At 36.1% G+C, this 19,790-nt stretch overlaps 1 protein-coding gene across 7 annotated transcripts in view; it reads right to left on the bottom strand.

The window, feature by feature from the left end:
- Positions 1 to 19,790, bottom strand: part of AHI1 (Abelson helper integration site 1) — an 89,325-nt gene that overhangs the window by 7,724 nt on the left and 61,811 nt on the right. For 6 of the 7 annotated variants that reach the window (XM_066179126.1, XM_066179129.1, XM_066179130.1 and 3 more), the window contains 4 exons: positions 16,410 to 16,468; positions 11,017 to 11,082; positions 8,768 to 8,930; positions 7,231 to 7,331 (listed from right to left, as the gene is read on the bottom strand). In XM_066179126.1, coding sequence (XP_066035223.1) covers positions 7,231 to 7,331; positions 8,768 to 8,930; positions 11,017 to 11,082; positions 16,410 to 16,468 — 389 coding nt within the window. Of the gene's footprint in view, positions 1 to 7,230; positions 7,332 to 8,767; positions 8,931 to 11,016; positions 11,083 to 16,409; positions 16,469 to 19,790 lie in introns of those variants that run through there. The other variant, XM_066179131.1, reaches the window with a different exon arrangement.

Genomic DNA, 19,790 nt, shown 5'->3' with positions numbered 1-19,790 from the left:
TGAACACGTCTCTACCTTTTCAGACTTGTCTTTAGGACACGACACTCAGTACGAAGTCTGTACTTTGTTTTCTATTACGCAGTCCATGGATAAAAGATTCACAGCCATGTATTTATTTAACTACCCAAAACTATGCCAATGCCTGCTGTCAAAACTTCTAAGAAGTCGAGTTTGGGAGAAATGTGACACCACAACTCACTCATCATTTTCTTCCCTGCTATTCTGCACCCATCCACCCATTTCCCCATTAAATCAACAACTGGCAGAGACCTTTGCTATCAGAATTACATATATTTCTTTGCCATGACCTTCCTATTTAAAAAGCAATTAACTTACAATTACTTTTTCCTCTCTTCAGTGTTTCTGAAGAGCAAGCCTATCTAAATCAGACCAACCATATTCCGGCCCTTATATCTAACAGTGTTAGCTTAGTTGTGAGAATCTAGCAGAACCATGGCTCTGTCTTTGTATACAAGACAGACGTTGGCATGAATTTCTCTCTTTTGCATAAAAGGAAAATTCTGTTGGGTGAAAACTGTAGTCACGGCTTAACACCAGCAAATACTGCATCTCAGAAATCAAATCCACTATGTGAGTTTTTGAGGGACAACAAAAGGAGGATGAGAAGAGTGGAGACAAGATACTTCAGATTGAAGCAGTACGGTTTAGAATACCTGTTTTCAGTCACTCAACAGCATTTTTGGTTCTGCTTGACCAACTCAGTAGCTCAGCCTGATTCTTCCTATCTTTAAACAGACTGGTCACCTACAGTAAACATCTATGCATGAAATTTCACCTTTTCTTTTTTTCCCCAACAGGTATTAATTTGCTTATAGACCAGATACCTCCTCTTTCAATGACTCAAGTAATACTATAGACACAGGTGTAAATACTTTTTGAGACAGAACATGTAGCTACCAGCTACAAATAAAGTAGCACCACACATGCTTAAGAGAGAGTAATTTAACTTGCACGTGCAGCTGACACACTAGAGGAAAGAGATGCCATCCAGAGGGACCTTGAGAAGCTTGAGAGCTGGGTCTATGCAAACCTCATGAAGTTCAACAAAGCAAAGTACAAAGCCCTATACTCAGGTTGTGGCAATCCCAAACACACCTACAGGCTGGGCAGAGCAGTGATTGAGTGCAGCCTTGATGAGAAGGATTTTAGGGTGATGGCTGATGACAAACTCAACATAAGCCAACCATGTGTACTCACAGCCCAGATGGCCAAATAAATCCTGGGATGTATCCAAAGAAGCGTGGCCAGCAGGACATAGGAGGTGATTTGGCCCCTCTACTCTGCTCTTTTGAGATCCCACCTGGACTGGTGTGCCCAGTTCTGGACATGGAACTATTGGAGCAACTCCAGAGGAAGGTCACGAAGTTGATGGGAGGACTGGAGCACCATCTCCACAAAGACATACTGAGAAAGTTTGGGCTGTTACAGCCTGGAGAAGACTGGAGAAGGTTCTGTGGAGATCTCATGACCTTTCAGTGTCTGAAGGGGGCCTACAGAGAAGCTGGAGAGAGACTCTTTTTCTGTGTCCTGATTTCAGCCAGGACAGGGTTAAATTCTGTGCAATAGCTGGGAGGGGCACAGCCAGGACCCAGATGTGATAGGACCTCACATCATTGGCAGGGGTGGAGGATAAAGGACTGTTCAGGAGAACGGTGCTCCTTACAGTCAGAAACTTGGTGGGAGGAAGCCATCTGGCGCTAATTTATTGTGGCAGGCTCCACAGAGAACATCTTTGAATGGGAATCACTCCCTCTTTTGTACACTTCTGTGATTAACATTGCTGATGTTACTGTTCATTTTCTTATCTCATTGCTGTTTACAGTAAATTGCTCTTATCTCAATCCACGATCTTCATTCTTTTGTGTCTCCAATTCTCAACTTCATCCCGGCGCAATGGAAATGGAGGGAGGAATCGGGAGCAAGAGAGTGGTGTGAGGATTGGGAGAACCTTGGTGGGGCCACTGAATTGAGGTGTACCATTCCTACAACAGCCCGTCATGACAGGAGAAGAAATAATGGGTACAAACTAAGAGAGGGAAAATTTAGGTTACATATTAGGAGGAAATTTTTTACTGTGAGGGTGGAGAAACACTGAAACAGGTTGCCCAACAAAGCTGTGGATGCCCCAACCCTGCCAGTGTTCAAAGCCAGGTCAGATAAAGCCTTGAGCAACCTGGTCTAGTGGGAGGTGTCCTTGCCCATGACAGAGGGGGGTGGGACTAGATGATCTTTAAGGTCCATTCCAACCCCTTCACATTCTAAAATTCTATCTCAAACAGCACAAACTGCATTTTAAAGGAAAAAAGAGAGCACAGAGAACTAGGAAACTAAAGAACTCAAAAGCTAAAATATGCTAATGTTGGGTAAGAATTAAGAAAACTGGCCCATTCCTCATAGATGGTGCCACAGTAACATTTCCTTCATATGAATGATTTCTTAAAGAATAATCAAAGTCATTACTACTTCAAAATCAGGATTTGTAAAGATATATCTATTTTATAATGCTATTTAACAATTTATGTGGAAGACTACACAGTAGCTTTGCAGATTGATTCTAGAAAAGCATCATTTCTTTCAGCCCAGATGTCAATACCTTCAGAAAAAGAGATCTGTAATCATATTAGCTAGGAACGAAGCCCAGAATTATGAACTTCACTATAATATAATCTAATTCAATTGAAAATCACTTTTTCTCGTATCTGCTCTCTCTCTCTGAACCTTGAAAATGAACACGTTTCATGATGCGTCTTCAGCTCTATTCACTGCAAGAGCTTTATTGTATTAATTCCTTAGTGTTTCCCTCATTAGCATAATCACATCTTCCTATTTCCCCCTCTTCCTCCTAAAACATAATCAGTCTCTAAAGTAAACTGAAGAAAGGTACCATTAATGGAGAAAATAGAAACAGTGCAAACTATAAAATAGAAGTTTTTGATAAAACTAACAGAAAAATTTCTGGCTATTGTTTTTGAAATATGGAACAAGTTTTCCAGGCTTTTTAATTTTTTAGATTTAATAAATACATTTTAAGCCCACAAAATCACTCACATGTAAACTGCTCAAGCCCAGGGGAAAAGCATCAATTGCTTGGCAGGTTAGTTTCAGACACACTGGGCTAAGTATTCAGGAAGTCTGACAACAACCTCCTCTAGGGGAAGAAGAGTGAGTCCATGAATTATTTATGTGAACAGTGATAATCCCTAACTTTGCTTAAATATACAAGGAATCAAATTTTGATGACCTTTGGGTAGATTATTCAAATTGTGCAATAATAATGTGGTTCTTGCCAGTAAGCCTTTTTTTTTTCTATTTTACATCCTGGCATAATTTTCCAAAGATAAATATACCAGAAAGAATACTTTCTTACACTTGTAATGGCAGTTTTAAATTTACTGTTTTGTCTATTACTACTTCTTACTATTCTCATGTAACGTGGCATTACATAGTAAATATTCATAATCCAGTTACATGTATTTCATGTAGTGAGTGGCAGGCCATTGAATTATAAAACATGTTCACAAGATCTTATAGCCAGCAGAAAATTTCTGGGGAAAAAAAAAAAAAGAAAAAAAAAAAAAAGAAGACACTCTATTGGCTTTGTAATGTTTCTGATTGGCCAAAATTTTGCAAAACCCACATTCTGGTTTCTAACAGAACCCTTTCTGAATTCATGCCCTTTCCACTTTCACCTTAAGGAACCTGAAAACAACACATTAACTGGAGCAGCCAGATGGTAAGTCCATCTCTATTTCTTGGAATTCTTCATCAGTGCAGCAAGAACTTCACTCCATGAAATTTCTATTGGCAGTTTACATGCATGTTGTAATTAAAGATGATTATGACCTAATTTTGTGGCTCAGGAGTTAAGTAACTCATAAGGCAGGAAAACAAGGTTTGCATAAAATTATTATGTTATGAATGCAAAACTGATGGTAGAAAGTATATTGAAAGAAAGTTCTTTGAACTAAAGCTTTTCTAAAAATTATTTGCAAATATTAATATTGGATCTTAAGTATTATGCCCTCGTCTAATGTTAATAATTCCACTTTATTCAGTCATAAAGCTCTGACGATTAGCTAGATATGCATGTGTAATATTTGCAGTTGGAAAACTATTCTTAATGAGACTATCTGGTATTCTCAGTAATTAAAACCATACTCATAGTCAACATTTTAAGTGCCTTATTTAGTGTCGAACAGTAGCAAATTTTAACAAGTAATTGCTAGGGTGATTTTCACAGTAACTGTTTTGCAGCCTTAACAGTGCTAAACATTTGAGTAAACCTCAAAAAAACCTGGAAAGAACAACAGATACAGCAGACCTAGGTATAACTAAGTATTTGGGAAAACATGCTCGTGTCCAAAAAACCAAACAACTAAAATACTCTGCTATATTTTCTGCTTGTGTCAACAACTTAAGCAACAACCTAATTACTCAATAAATATTTTTGGATTAAAAAAATAAATGCTTTTCTGCCAAAGCAAAAAACCCCAAAACAACAACAAACTGACAAAACCCCAACAAAACACAGGGTTTTACAAAGTAATAGTTTTTCTTATTTCCCATATAAAGGAAATGGGTATTTCCCTTCATCAGGTCTTATACTGAAAAAAAAAAAAATGAAAGGAATAGGAAGAAAAGTTGCTGTGTCACTGCTGCAAGACAGGAACTGCCATAACCGATGAGCCCCTCAGTGGTCATCTTAGCAGTTTTGTCTCAGAAGTCTCTGGTATTGCCTAAAGCCAAAGCCCGGTACAACTTTCATTCATTCTGGCAAACAGCTGAATGACAAGTTGTTTCTTCTATGCAGAACTCGACAGCTTTTGTAAAACTATTACACTTCAAGGCATCGTAAGTTTTACAGTGACTTTATTTGTCATTTGGTTCAACTCACTATCTTCTTGATGCTTTATACAGTGCTGATGTGACTTGAAATTAAAAAAAATCCTCCACATCATGCTTCCCAGTCATTCTCATGCTTTTGATATCTCAGCCATTACCTCAGCCTAAAACGTGTTATTAAAGCAATTAATCTCTAAGCATACACATTTAAGAGCGTCTTGTAGTAGTTGAGTTCACCAGGGTAACTAAGCATGGCATAAACAAAAATTTCCTTCTACCTATAGTAGATGTGTTCCATGCCAGCTTAATGCTCCCTGAACACGTTTAACAGCAGAAGAAAGAAAAGTAAAAGAAAGAAGAGCGCATTGACTTCACATCAGGCACTATTTTGTACACCCTCTCCAGTGCTCATTCTTTGCTAGTTTAATCTCATATGTACACTCCCTTATGTAATTTTTTCCAGGACCTTTTTCATAACTTTCCTCTAGACTCTGTATGATTTTGTCTGCCCTTAGCTGCTGTGCAAGATGAAAAGCAATGTATTTGCTTGGTTTTGGACTCTTACTGTACATTTGACTCATTACGACTTTCTTATGTCTTTAAGTACTATGTAGACTACTACAAAATTACAACTAATTATTAAATATGTAGTTAATTTACCTCAAGGTACAAGCAGAATTCAAGTAAAGAGCATTTTAATTAAATATTATTAAAACTGAATGTTACTAAAACAAGTACTACTAGTAATACAAAAACTAGTGTTAAATACGTCACCCATAGACACTTGAGAAATTCTAAGCAGTCAAAATTATTCAAATGTTGCTTCTCACAAAGCTGAATAACAAACATGGGTTGCAAATGTTAGTAACAGTAGTTGGTGTACATAAAAGTATTGTGATACAGTAAATTGACTAGATTCCTACCAGAGCAGAACAGAAAAAAATACATGGATAACAATGACCAAGTCTAATAACAATAGGTATCTCAGTGCTTCTCTGTCTTCTAATTTAGGTAGGTATGAATGAAACTGGGTGATTACAACAACATCCTCTGGGATACCCTCCTTGCCTCTAGCCACAGAAACAATAAATTAAATAAATCTTCAGTAATGTAGTTTTTCCTACATTTATTCTAGTCTGCCTTCACAGAAGTATCTGGAAGCAGTGCACCCTAATCTTTCCTGGACAACGGTTTGGCTAGGGATTTCTCAGCTACAGAGGTAAAGGATACTTCAGATTAATTACTACTATTTAGTGTAGTGATTAATTCCCATTTTCAAGTATAGTTAAGAACAAAACACCTAGTAATTCGATTTATAGCAGTTGGCTTCAAGAAGACAGCTGCTTCAACAAGATTGCCAAATGAGTAATCTGTACTCAATTATTTATTAAATGCTACCTCTCTATATTCACTTACTAAAAACAGAAGATGCACAAAAAAGGTCAATAGAAATAGTCTTGAGTGTTTTAACCTTGAACACTGCAATGTCTCTTCCAGCCTAAATAATTCCATGGTTGTATACACTGTGGAGCTAAGACTAGATGAATCATCTGAGAAGAAGTCCCCAAAAGCTGTCACTAAGCAACACAGAATATGCTAAGAGTCTTGCAAATCAGACACGAAATATTAGATCAAATTTTAGAAAAGTACATGGAAAAGTCAAATAACTTGAAAGAAATCTGAACAACGCTTTTAAAGTAGTTTTTTTAGTACCATTTCAGTAAATGAATAGTTGTTGAAAGTACACTTATTCAGGATACATTTTGAAATAAAAATTTCTGACATTCCAACAGTTGTTGAACTATTTTCTTTTTCTAGAGGATAACCCATGTTCTAAGACAACCATCAGTCTTATTTCACAGAAGGGAAACATAAACATGCAAAGTTTCTAATCCCCTGGAGAAGTGAAAGTCAAGTGGCCTGCTTTGCATATAGTGGAATCTCTAAAATTCAGGGCAAAAAAAACCCCCAGTCCATAAAAAACAAAAGTACATTTTTTTTCTGGACTAAAAATCGGGTGCTGTTTCTTTGTTCTTCTGTACATACTTTATATTCTCACAAAAATCACAGAAACAGGAATGCTTATGCACACATAACTTCTGTAAACTAGGAGTGAATGGGAGATTTGCCACCCACTGCAATGGTGGAAGTAAGCAGGATATTTAATTGCCACATGATGGAACAGCTGATTCCACACAAGATAAATATTAAACTTCTGCTGAAAATATACCTGTTTGCCTGGAATGAGATTTACACATAGAATTACAAGAATTTTTTACATAAAAGATCAAAAACTAGTATAGTTCATGTGGCACACAAAAGACAATCTACCACTACTTACAGAATCCTTCCTCCTCAAGTTATTACCTTATCTAGTGTCAGAGAACTTTCCTCTGCTTCTGTTGGTCCTTCTGGTAGAAGAGGAGCAGAATCTGGTACTAATCCTGAAGGTTGTTCTTCATATTCTTCTGAAAAGAGGAACCATAATTCGCCATTATTAGAGCTATGAAAGAATTTGTGAACCACCATGACACTACAATCTAGCCAAAAACAGGATGTGAATGAAAACAGGTCACAAATGTTTGAAGGCAAATGTATGAGAATTTATGGAAATTTCTCCCATAAACCTTTATTTATACTAGCAAGCTTAGATTTAAATGTGATTTATATATTGGTTATTGTAGAAAAGCATTCACACATTTACCTAGAACAAAGTCCATACTATTAGGAAGCAGTTGATACTTAACAAATGTATCTTACACATTTCTTTTGATTCAGTAAGATGACCATCAACTGCAGGAGCAAATTATTTACCACAGATATTTTTTCACAGTTGGACAACTGCCTCAAAAATTTTGTTTAGGGTTTTTTTTTTTTTGTCATTGTTTGTTTTCCAGACCATTTTTTTAAGGCACTCACTGAAGATTCTTCCTTCAGACTCCTCTCTGAGTAATCTTGCAGTGAGGAAAGACAGGGCAAAACGCACAGCACGTACAAGGAGAAGACAATAAGGAAGGGCATAGTAAATCTAACTTTAATTAACCTCATCAAGTGAGCACAATGTTATGTTCAAGTGTTTTTTAGGAAAGAGGCTTAAATACTAGATTTCATTTTAAAGACATAGAGAGGAACTAAAAAATGGGGGAAACCATCTTGAGAAATGTTGGGTTAAAAGCTTTCTAAATACCAGTATGACTGATAGTTTGATGGCTTAGGAAGGCAAATGAATTTCTTGTAGTGTGCAACAACATGCTGTGTCCACAAGCTGAATATTTACAACTGCCAGCACACTGAGCATCTTTAGAGCAGTGGACTAAGTAGGATGCTTCCTATATTATTTGTTCAAATTCATCTAGGTTTGTCTGTATCAGTTCAATCAAAACTGTTTTAAAGAAAATGACCTGGTAGCAAATTCAATGCTCAGATGTGAGATTTAACCATTACTGTTCTTTAAAAATTTCATACTGAAATTCAGATATTTGGGAACTGAACATTCTCCATTAGACCAGGGGGAAAATTAAGAGTTTGTACAAAAGCTAGATTTAATGGAAATTGCCTAAGAAAGAACCCCAAGATGTTTGCGAAATGCTCAGATGTGTCCTGAAATTGTCCTAAGGCTGGGGCCTGAATTAGGTGGCTCTATATTAGAAGAGACAAGGGATCAATCCAGCTGACAGATAATTAAGTCAGTAATGAGGTGACTTATTCCATAAGCTGAAATGTTTAACCAAGTGCAATGGTTAGCTAACTCTATACAATTTTTCTACCACAATAAGTCATCATTATGCCATGTGTGAACTACATAAATTCCTATCTTCAGAACAATAAGGAGAACAGTACAGTAAAATCTTGGTGCATCAGTTAAACCCACACCGGTATACCAGGAAGACAGCAGTAAACTTACTTTCACCAGCCACATAATTAGCTGGAAAATAGCCTTGCTGTCCATTTGCTAGGCTGCCAAACCACCAGTTATCATTATCTTTGTATAACACTTGGATAATGTCACTGCGATGGATGGTTAGCTCATCTGATCGATGCGCTGTGTAGTCATAAAGAGCCACTACCTAAAAGAGAGATAAGAACACCACAGCTTTATCACAACCATGCCACAGAGAAAAAAGCGCAACATTCACTTCCTCTTGCAGAAAAGCAGCTGAAACCAAAGCTGCACTTTGGTAAAAGCTGAGGCTGCCTCAAGTTTTGCTAATGGGATCAGGGGTGGTGGGAAAGCAGCAGGAGAGGCAAGATAAAGGACTGTGGGATTGCAGAAATGGTTAAGAACATTCAATTCACTAAGATTAGCTTCAAAACAGCAGCTGTTAGTTTTATAAGCAATTTGCTTGTGAAGCAAAAGGGAAAAAAAAACTTCATACAGTCACTTTCACAGAATTGTTACACCACCTTCAGATCCCATTCTCTGTGTGCTCATGAAGCATATGTGTTTGAATAAATACTTCAACAGTATGACAGCTTTATCCAAGGAAAAATTTAATACAAAAAGACACTGCAAAGTTTTGCTTTGATCGCTCCATTTTTTTCTCTTTTTTTTTTCTCTTTTAAAATTTCTTTTGTTTTGTTTAGCAATAAGCATTTGGATATATAATTTTATAAATATCTGCAAAAATACTTTATATTCTATTTCACATAATAAATCTATTTGACAGTGAAATTCAGCGCAGCTATCCTTTTACGAAAGAGTACTAACAATCATCAGGACCATGCATACCACATATAATAAACTACTAGAAGCCTGCTTTCTACCCTGAATATGAAAATATTAAGTGCAATTTCTTATTTATTTCCTATGCTGTATGAACAAAAATCTGACCTAGTGAACTCTGAGCAGAAAAGTATGAGCAAAATACAAATGAACTGAAAGAATAAGGGAATTGCTCACTTCCCTTGTCATAAGTGAAGAGCAAAATTATGACCTATTTTACACACAGAATGCTGCTTCCCTACCTACAATCTTCACCTCATATTCCTCTACAAAACTGTAAGCAAAGGTCAGAAACAGGGATCATTAGGTGCAATAGAAGGGTTAATCGGATTGAAGGGGACAGCAAAGTTATAATGATATGGACAGAAAAAAATCTTTTTCTATCACTCATGCATGCATTTAAATGTTAAGACTGCTGAATTCCACAATGCATTTTATATTTGTATTTCTGCTTCGCATAAGATCACCTGCAAGTTGCGTGTGTAAAAATATACACAATGTCACTTGTATTTTCATAATTCCATGTCATCAATTAAACAGATTAAATAAGTTACGAATGGGAAAAGATGGAAATGACTCTACCATTGTAAATTTTATGTGACAATTTGTGAGCTGGTCAGCACCAAAGAATTAGTATCACCATAGTTTCCAGTAGACAGGCAACTTACCTAAATATGCATTCAGTAGTCCTGAATTTACATAAATAAGTTAAACCTTGAAATGTGTTTTATCATTACTCTCCTCCCTGCATTACAAAAGCTAACAGTAATTACAGGTGATGTTGGCAGTACTGAAATATGAACTGTAGAACAGAACCAAACTAAACCACACTAATGAGCACCATGACCATGTCCAGTAAGAGGACAAATTACAAAAATTCAGTCACATGGAAACTGCCACAAACCGTTCAAACCAATCATGCAAGTCCCACTGTCTGTTTCTCAGAAACAAGACATTAATATACCAATGTAATACAACTGGTTTAGTAAGCCTGACAATTTAAATAAAATGTGGAAATTGCCATTATATTCTCTGTCAACATTTGGTCAGAAAAATGACCATAACAGGATATAAGAAATGCACCTCAGTACCAAAGAAGAATGTAAACCACTCACAATTACACCAAAATTACACCTTTCTTCTGGTGTAAATTTAAAGATTTGTCGATTTCTATTTGGGTCAAAGTCCAAGCAAAAAATAAAAAAAAAAATCTATATTCAACAGAATTTTACTAAATTGTTTTTCAATATTGATATAAACCCAGAAGTAATGTAGTTATACAGCTATAGACATCTTTGTAAGAATTACAAAATCTACAGTAGAAAAAAAAGAATGTTCTTGGAATCATGCTAAAAAAAGGGGCATGTTTTCAGAAGCAGACACAGTATAACAGGTACAGAAAATATTGCAAAAAATTACATAATACTTACTGTCTCTTGCCTGGGTGGACAACTGTTTCCTCCTCCCACTCCCAGTGCAGTCAGGCTGTCATCATTCTAGAAGAATAAGTTGTTTTAAATTTTAATATGAAGCATTTTGGTAAATTATGATTGTATTTTCATTTATCCTGCAAGACAGTAAGAATTATCTGCAACAAAATGCTTTTTTCAAAAAAGAAAAAGCAGAAGTAATGTTAAGAAACACTGAGTAATATTGGCTATTGGCTGGTAGATGTTTAGGAAAAGATATTAAATTTCTCAAGTATGAAAACTATACTAAAGACACAACTGGACTGATGACTAGGCAGTCTATGCTTGTTTGCATTGCAAACACTACAGCGGATATTTAAGAAGTTGTGTAGTGAACTTCACCTCTGAACCTGTATGCAAAAGATGTCATTTCCATAAAATGGAGAATTTTAGGGTGGTCTTAATAACCAGTACTTTAATTCAAATTGTTCTATCCTTACCACTTGCTCTTCAGACTTTCAATGAATTCAAAAGAACAGTAGATATATACTGCAAAAATCACGGTAAGGCTGTACTTGAAAAAAAATTGATTTCTGTAAAATAATCAAATGCTTGAGCTGAAAGAAGATTTAGAATAGAAAAATTATGAAAATTAGCAGAGGAACAAAAAACTAGGGAAAAAAAGGAAGAGCTGGAAGTCCTTTGCTGGTGTTACTTAATTTTTTTCCAATGGTCTATCTTCACAAAAGGGAAACCAATTTCTCCTCGATTTTGTGTGCATGAAAGGAGACACACTACCACACAGAAGAGAAATGCTACCCAGCAATTAAAATATTTTAGAAGCATCAAATGTGTGCTTTGTGAAGTAAACATTTCCACCTCTAACAGATATACTGCATTATAACCATTTAAATCTGAAAATTTTAATCCAACATACTTCATCTTACTTACTTCTTTCTCTTCTGCTTTTAAAAAATACATCTAAAACATATTGTTCTTTTTATTTTCAGTGTTTGGGGTTTTATGTTTGGTTTTTTTTTATTATGGTGGTCTAAGGAACATCATTACAAATGACAGAGAAAATCCTGGCAAATCCTCAGTAGAATGAAGGCCATTCTTGTGAACAGGGATTATTGCCCTCAGTGTTGGTTTTATAATTTAGCTGGGCTTATCCCACATAGGAAAGAAACCACTGACTATCCTGAACTTCATCCAGTCTCCAGATTGTTTTGGTACTGCCACAGTAGTTGCAGACGCACATAGCAATTACAGATGAACCCAGTATAAAAGCGAACACTTGCACTCAGTTCTTATCATCAACCAGAACATCTAAGCCTACCACCTGAAGAGTTGCGAATAATTACGTACACGCACAGAAGGGAAAAAAAAAAAAAGTGTAACTACCTGATTTGATAAACAAATTTTGAACAAAGACTGGTGGAGCTGCAGTTCAGAGTACACTGCTTGTGCAGTGGTCTATAGGTAGTCAGTACTGCTGTACAGGTTTCAGCTAATTCTCATTTTCCATTCTCAAGGTTAAGAGAACTGTGCAGGCAATGTGCTTAGCCTGTGGGATGGGAGTGCCTCCTGTTGCTCAAAAATGATTCATCAGAATTATTAGCAGCATTATTTAGGTATCTAGTTCAGGTACTCATATTTCCCCATTATTGTGTCTCAATCTGTCTGTCTCTCTCTCTCTCTTTTTAATAAAGTATTTATGTGGCTCTCAAACACTTGAGAACAGCTTGAAGAGAGCAAGCTGTGTGGAAATAACAAGCTAACATCTATGAGTCACCCCGAGACTATGCCGAATGTTCTCAGACACTGCCTTCAACTTTTAAAGGCAACAACAATCCAAAGAGGTGCCTCTTAAAGAGGTGCTCTGAGTACGTCACCAGCTGCACACACCTCTACCTCCAGCTGTCCAGGGCAATTGCCATGGCTGCCTACCACACACACAGCGACTGCAAGGCTGCCTCTGCTGCGCCGTGCCGTCCCTCAAGTAGTGCCCAGCCATTCCTCAAGTAGTGCCAAGTACCAGTTACCCCACAAGAAACACCCAACAAAAACTAGCGGCCTTTCAGCTTAAAAACATCTTTCTTTAAATGCTGTGTCACAAGATTAAGGCACATTTTCAGGATTTCAAAAAAGCAACAGGCATACTGAATGGTATGAAGACATCATTCTTAATACAATATTAATGTCTCTTTATTTTCAGGCAGGATGGAAACTAGCTAATTCTTGCACTGGAACAGATGTGGGGCTATAGCTATGTTCTGAGGAGTTGGTCTTTTTGGGAGGCAGACCATCTGTGAGAAACAAACAAAATGCTTGCTGAAAAAGTGTGCCATGTCACACTGACTGCGGTTGAACAAAGCTGTTGGGAGCTTTCAGCACTAAGAAACATCCTCAGAGGAAGATATATATAGATCCGTAAGTTGATGCAGAGTTCTAGACTACAGAGTATCACACTGGTTATACATGACTAACCCACTTGGATACCCTTGACATTTCTAGCTCAAGACCAAACAAAAATGTTTCAAGACACTGACACAAAAGAGAACATTGCAAATGAAAGTAACCTGATCCATTGTTTTATCAAGTTTTATCAATTCCTGATAATAGCCCTAATTAAAAATGTTTACAGCTTCTTTTTAATGAGTCAGTTTCAGTGATTGCTCAAGTGGAGGTTTTGTTTTTTTGATGCAGATGTATAGTGGCATTAGATAGCGCTCATTCCTTTCAGAGAAGGAGCACTGACAAAGAACAAGTGATACCTTATTGCTGCCTTTCCTGTAAAAATCTCAGCATTTCATGTCTACTACTGAACCAATATACTTCAATTACCACAATATCAAAATTTAAAGAAAAACAAGTAAATTCAAATGATTCATATAGTTTCATGTGCTTCTTCCTTATTTATAAACATTCTTCATTGTAACATAAAAACATACAGATTAAGTCCCACTTCTAATTAACCATTAACTCTTAATAACAACACCTGGAAAATAAGCTTTTCTAAGATTAATTTTAGGCAGACTCTACACATACTGGGGGGAACCCCAGTGTATATGCACACAGGGCCAAAGCAACCCACCCGCCTTTTCCCATCAGTGACAGACTCAGGGACATGAAGAAGGACAAACACCTATTTCCTGGATGCTTCACAGTAGCACTGTTTCTCTCCACTCTACCCCCCCACATCTGCTATCTGACACAGTGTAAGAGAAACTGGGAATATTACTTATGCAAACACTCCAGAAAAGAAATAAGGAATGTTTGTTACAGCTTCTCTTGTATGTCCAGTAAATCTGTGCCTCAGTGTGAAATAGCCAACATTCTGAGGCTGTTACCTTTTGTGGATTTCTTTTGTTGCTGCTTTTGGTTTCTTGGTTCTTTTTTCAAAGGAGAAAGAATAAGAAATTAATTTATAGAGCCTGACTGAAACCCTTGGTTGACTTTAAAGTCAATATGCAAAATATTTTAAAATTCTACTGAATAAATCTGAGATTTTACTGTTGCTCCATTGTCTTTCTTTTTCTTTAGGATCCTAAAGGTTAGAGATTTACTTGTCTCCTCCCCTAAGAACACTTTCTTTACTCCAGTAAATAAAGTTTTAAATTAAATGCTATGTAAGATGAGACAGAAGAAAACAGCTGGATACTGTTAGCACTTTTGTATTCTGCTCTCTTCTCTGGTCCTAGCTCAGGACAACTCACTAAAAATTTAGTCCGTGGGAAAAATAAATATAAATACTCGTATTAACAGATAAACTAAAATTATGCTAAAAGTATCAACTGGCAAGAATGATAAACTCTTCTTCAGTCATAATTAATCTGTCTTTAGACACTGTAAAGTTACTTCCTTAGGCTTCAGGTGACTACAATCCTGATTTGATTACAGCCCTTCAATATTTAATAAGCATGGGAATCTATAATTTGCCTAGAGGAAGAAAGGACCAAAACTGCACCAGGCTGAACTTCATTGAAACCTGCAATGTACAAACAGAAATCAGAAATGCAAACACAGCTGCTGCAGTAAAATCTACAAGGATTAAAAAAAAAAAAAAGAGTGGAAAGAAAAAAGGAAAAAAGATCAATTCAAAAGCATGTGAAATACTCCAACTCATGAAATGATTCAAAACCTCTTCAACTATTTTGCCATTTCTAAAAATGCTAGGTTTTGATATTAATTACTCCATTAACCTGCACTTATATATATATATTAATGCATTTATAACAGAAGAAGTAAAAAGTTTATTCAAAACCTTAATTTAGTCGTCTCAGAAAAAAACATTTAAAATTAGCTGCTACCTAGCATTTCACAAAACAGTTGGTCCTACAAATGTTTATCAAACTTGCTGCAGTGGAGAACACTACAGTACTGGCTGAACCATATGTATTTTTCCCCAAAAATTTACATATTGATGACTAAAAATTTGAAAACATGCAAAGAGGAATCATTTAGCAACTAACACAACACCAGTGTAAAAGTATGCTTTCAAAATTTCTTGGTGAATCCTATGTATCTTACAAGATTTCCACAACTGTCTTAACAGGTTCTGTTAACAAAGATAGGGTAAAAAATCCAAACAAAACCCCTAACTGAAACTGTAGAACAGATTTAAAAGACCCAAGTTAATTTATGTCCATTTATAACATTTCTCTCAAGAATTAAAATTAGTGCAATTACAACAGAATATTAAACCATGGCATTCTGTCCATGGGAGCAGGAGGATCAACATCTCCAGTATAACAGGCCCAGCTTCATGGAGACACAAATGCATTCAGTATTTAGAAGCATCACTTGTTTTCTTCACTGGTTTCTCCGTACATTTTGTGTTTAATACAGGTTCATCAAATGTATAGTTGCAATTAATGGCATTTACAGATTCTGTTGGATTTTTAATATGGTGATCAGAAAACCAGAAATAATAAAAGGAACCAATATAATTAGGAGAAGTTTACAATCAATATTTAATAGATAAGCAATTAAGTAAACAGAGGATAGCTGTGCTTTAACATGTTACAAAAAGATGAAGTAAACAATGAAAACGTGCGGCAATGAGAATTTCATTCCAAGTTATTGTCTTAGCTTTTCTCTCAGCTACTCATCCATGTCTGTTTTCTTAATAAAAACAAAAAATGGGACCGTGATTGTATTTTATTTATTTCTAAACAACAAAAATAAATCATGAAAAATATAAAGCTTTTGATTTGCAGATATCTGATCTCACTACCAGCTGGTCACAGCATAAGCTAATTTGGCCATGTAGACAATTTGTTTGAAGAAACCTCTTTTTTGAATAAAGACAGGATTAAAAAAAAACACCTCTCTACAATGAGAACTTGTGAATAATGACATTTTATAGTTAAACATCAATTTAAAAAAAATGCAAAGAGAGAATTCCTTACCTTCTGTAGTCTACCCAATAGTGTTCGACTAAGAGGATTTCCTACTGGGCTGAAGCACCCTGTGAAAAGAAAAGGCTGTGAATTTTCTGCTTGTTATCCTTTTCCATCGAATAAACCATTTTATTTTAAAATCATTATGTTAGCAGGGTATGTTTGACCAAATTCTAATGAAAAGCAGCAGCATCTTTCAGTCACAACTATGCATCCTTCAGTCAGGAACAGTTGGAGGGTTTATTTAACTAACAGACCTGACACAAGGTTAACTAATCCAATATTTCCATTCAAATGATTTGGAGAAGTAGCTCAAGCTATGTCCACATGCCACCTCGTGCTCAAAGCTGACACTATTATCTAGGCTGTATTGCTTTTCTCTTCATTGAATTTCCAAGTAATGCATACAAAGTTTTCCAACAGAAATGATCACAAAAATTCACAAAGGAATTACTTCCTTATTTTATCTGAAAGAATAACTATTCCTATTCAGTAGTCCCCTTTGATCATCTGAGTTCCTATCACAACACATCTTGCTGTTTATTTTATTCACTCTCTACATAGCACACTTGAACAAGTACTTGTAAATTCTTTTCTTTTCAGACTATTATGTTAACTACTAAGCTTAGGAAAATCCTTTCATCATCTATGGATTTATCTTTTTGTTATTGGTCTCCTCAGCTGTACACTTAAGAAAACATCTTAAAAAGAAAAGATACAAAAAAAAAATCTGAAAATCGTTGAACATGACAGTGAAAAATGCCACCGCTTCACTGGAGAACGGTTTCTTAAGGACAGAAATGCAGGCAACACAGAGTTAAGCTCACTGGATTTTCTCTATGAGACACTAGCTTTGAAACAAGTTTTGGTTGGTTTTTTTTTTTTTTAAAATAAGTTCTGAAAACTCTTTTCATTTGCCACACCAAAAAACTGCTTTTGAGGAGTCCAGTAGCTGAATAAAGAGGACTTTTCAGATTCACATTCCCATGTACTGGCAGAGCTCCACAAGGAAACTTGCACAACTCCACCTACAGTATACTTTCTAAAGCCTAGTGGTTTTGACTTACACAGGAGATTTACTCATAAATGTTTAATCATTAAGATATTAAGATATTTAGATATTTCTAACTAGAATAAAAGCTGCAAGCTCAAATAACTGTAGTTAAACCATGCTCCTGCAATTCTGCATGTGACTAATCTCTTACTTGTGAGAAATCCTAAATACATGCAATAATGGATTATTCAGCTTCATTTATGTATTAAAAACATTTTGATCTTACTAATTTCAAAAATCTTGTACAAATTCTGAAATATTTTGTTTTGAAAGGCTTACTTTGCTTTTATTACTTTTTCCCACCTACTTTAAGAAGAAGAAAGAGATGAGAAGGTAAACCGTTTTCTGAATTCAACCCATATTAAAGACAGTAGTCCTGAAGGCAACCTTTTTTCAAATAAGCTATTTGCCAAAACATTTGTTCAGCACTAACCAAAAGTCAGTGGGGATATTACTCCTATTAATATTGTTATCTACACACTCACAGAGTCAGAAAACCTGATGCTACAGAGATGATACAACGTATGGATATACTGTCACATATAGAATGTATCAAGTCTTTGAATAAAAAACAAACAAACTGAAAACCAATAAAATGTCTGCATGATAAAAAATTTTATTTTTTAGACAGCGAATTTGAGCATGGGAGTGTTGTGCCAACTCACACAAACCCTACTAAGATAGAAGATACATAAAGTATGCGATAAAAAAAATTGTTTGTCTGGAAAAATACTCAAGTTTTAATTAAAAACAACATTAATCTGCATTTTTATCAGTAGCATCATTGACCTTCATATTCTTCTAAGGAAAACACACATTACTTCTAAGTGCTCCTGGACTGTACGTTTATGCATGTCAGTACTCCTGTGCAGCCTCTATATTCAGCTGCTTCTGAGGTGAAAACTGTATGTTATACCAATATTCCCAATTAAGCCCTGATAAAGGACAGCACAGACCTGCTACACTGCCAGCATAGGATAGAGACAGATTTGTGTAACTCAAAGATACAAGGAGTGCTGTACAGAATTCTAGAAGCTGGCACTGGTTCAGACTCAGTGTTTTCCATGACTAGAGACAAAACAAACAGAAAATTTTTACTACTTTGCTTGAGGTATAAACTGATCACAGCACACCTGGGCACAAATACTCTATGATCATGCCTACTGGTTACCCCAAAGTAGACTTTAGTGTTATCTGTTACTTGTTTTTAATTATCAGGCATTCCTTTAGTAGCTCCTACATTCAAAAGGGTCATATTAAAAAATGCCAAGCAAACCAAACAAACCCAAACCAATAAAAGAACAGCCAGTTCAAACCTTCCTCATTCACAAAACAAGCTCCATTCAGCAAGCAAGGGAATATCCATCCCTTCTTGCCCAAGTGAAGCAGTAGAATTTAAAAGCAATGTTCCACAGCTACAGGCTTGATATGGTTCCATGCTTGATGAAGCATGTAAATGACATCAAGCAGGTGTGACTAACAGCCTCAGCAGTGCTTGCTTTGGTTCTCTCTCATCCAGGCTGTACATGCTTTTCAACTACTATATTGAAACCGAGGTCTGGATTCCAGAAGGACATTTCCACTTGATCTAAACATTAAGTTTACAGGACACCGTGACCTGCTAGGACTCTCGCTTAGTCTAAGCTTACAGAAAGGTCATTAAATCCCTTGTAAGGTCAAGCCTGAAACATTCCTAACACCCAGCATAATCTAGACTGTTCTATCTTAAGGATGCTTCAGAATCACTAACGGAGAAGCATTTTTACTGATGCAAATGTTTTACTTGTACTCTCCAACAATCTTCTTATCTGCTGTCCTCACCTTCAAAATCATATACATCTTGAGAAGCTAATCTTCCCTATGAAAGTCTCAACATTTGAATTACTGCATTTCTTACTACTCTGCATTGATTCTTCAGTGGTTTCCTTCACATGGAATTTTACATGAGAACGTATTACTTCTAGGAGAACTTACTGCTAATATCTAGCTGCAAATCTAGCATCTCAAAAGGGTAGATGTTAATCCTTTACCTCAAATGATCAGAATTTTCACGTCGACACAATTTAAGGGCAGGGCAGCACTTCTTTAGGGTCCACATAATCCTATTGTTACACTTATGTGGTAAGCCTATCAAAGAACTGGTTTGAAAAACAGTGTATCTGTCTGCCTTGAGGGGAGTCTGAAACGATGGCAGTCTCCTATACAATTTGAACGGTGAACTGAAAGTGTATCCTCAGTTCCCATTGGCCATTTCTGGCAATTTATTCTTTTGCAATGTAAAGGAAAGAAGACGGAAGCCAAGCAGTTATCCAGTCCAAAATGTGTATGTAATACCA

Source organism: Chamaea fasciata, unplaced genomic scaffold (assembly GCF_029207755.1).
Source record: "Chamaea fasciata isolate MVZ Bird 193981 ecotype frontalis unplaced genomic scaffold, bChaFas1.0.hap1 SCAF_3, whole genome shotgun sequence".
Classification (NCBI taxonomy): domain Eukaryota; kingdom Metazoa; phylum Chordata; class Aves; order Passeriformes; family Sylviidae; genus Chamaea; species Chamaea fasciata.
Note: the sequence above shows the minus strand (reverse complement) of the source record. Positions and strands in the feature narration are given on the sequence as shown.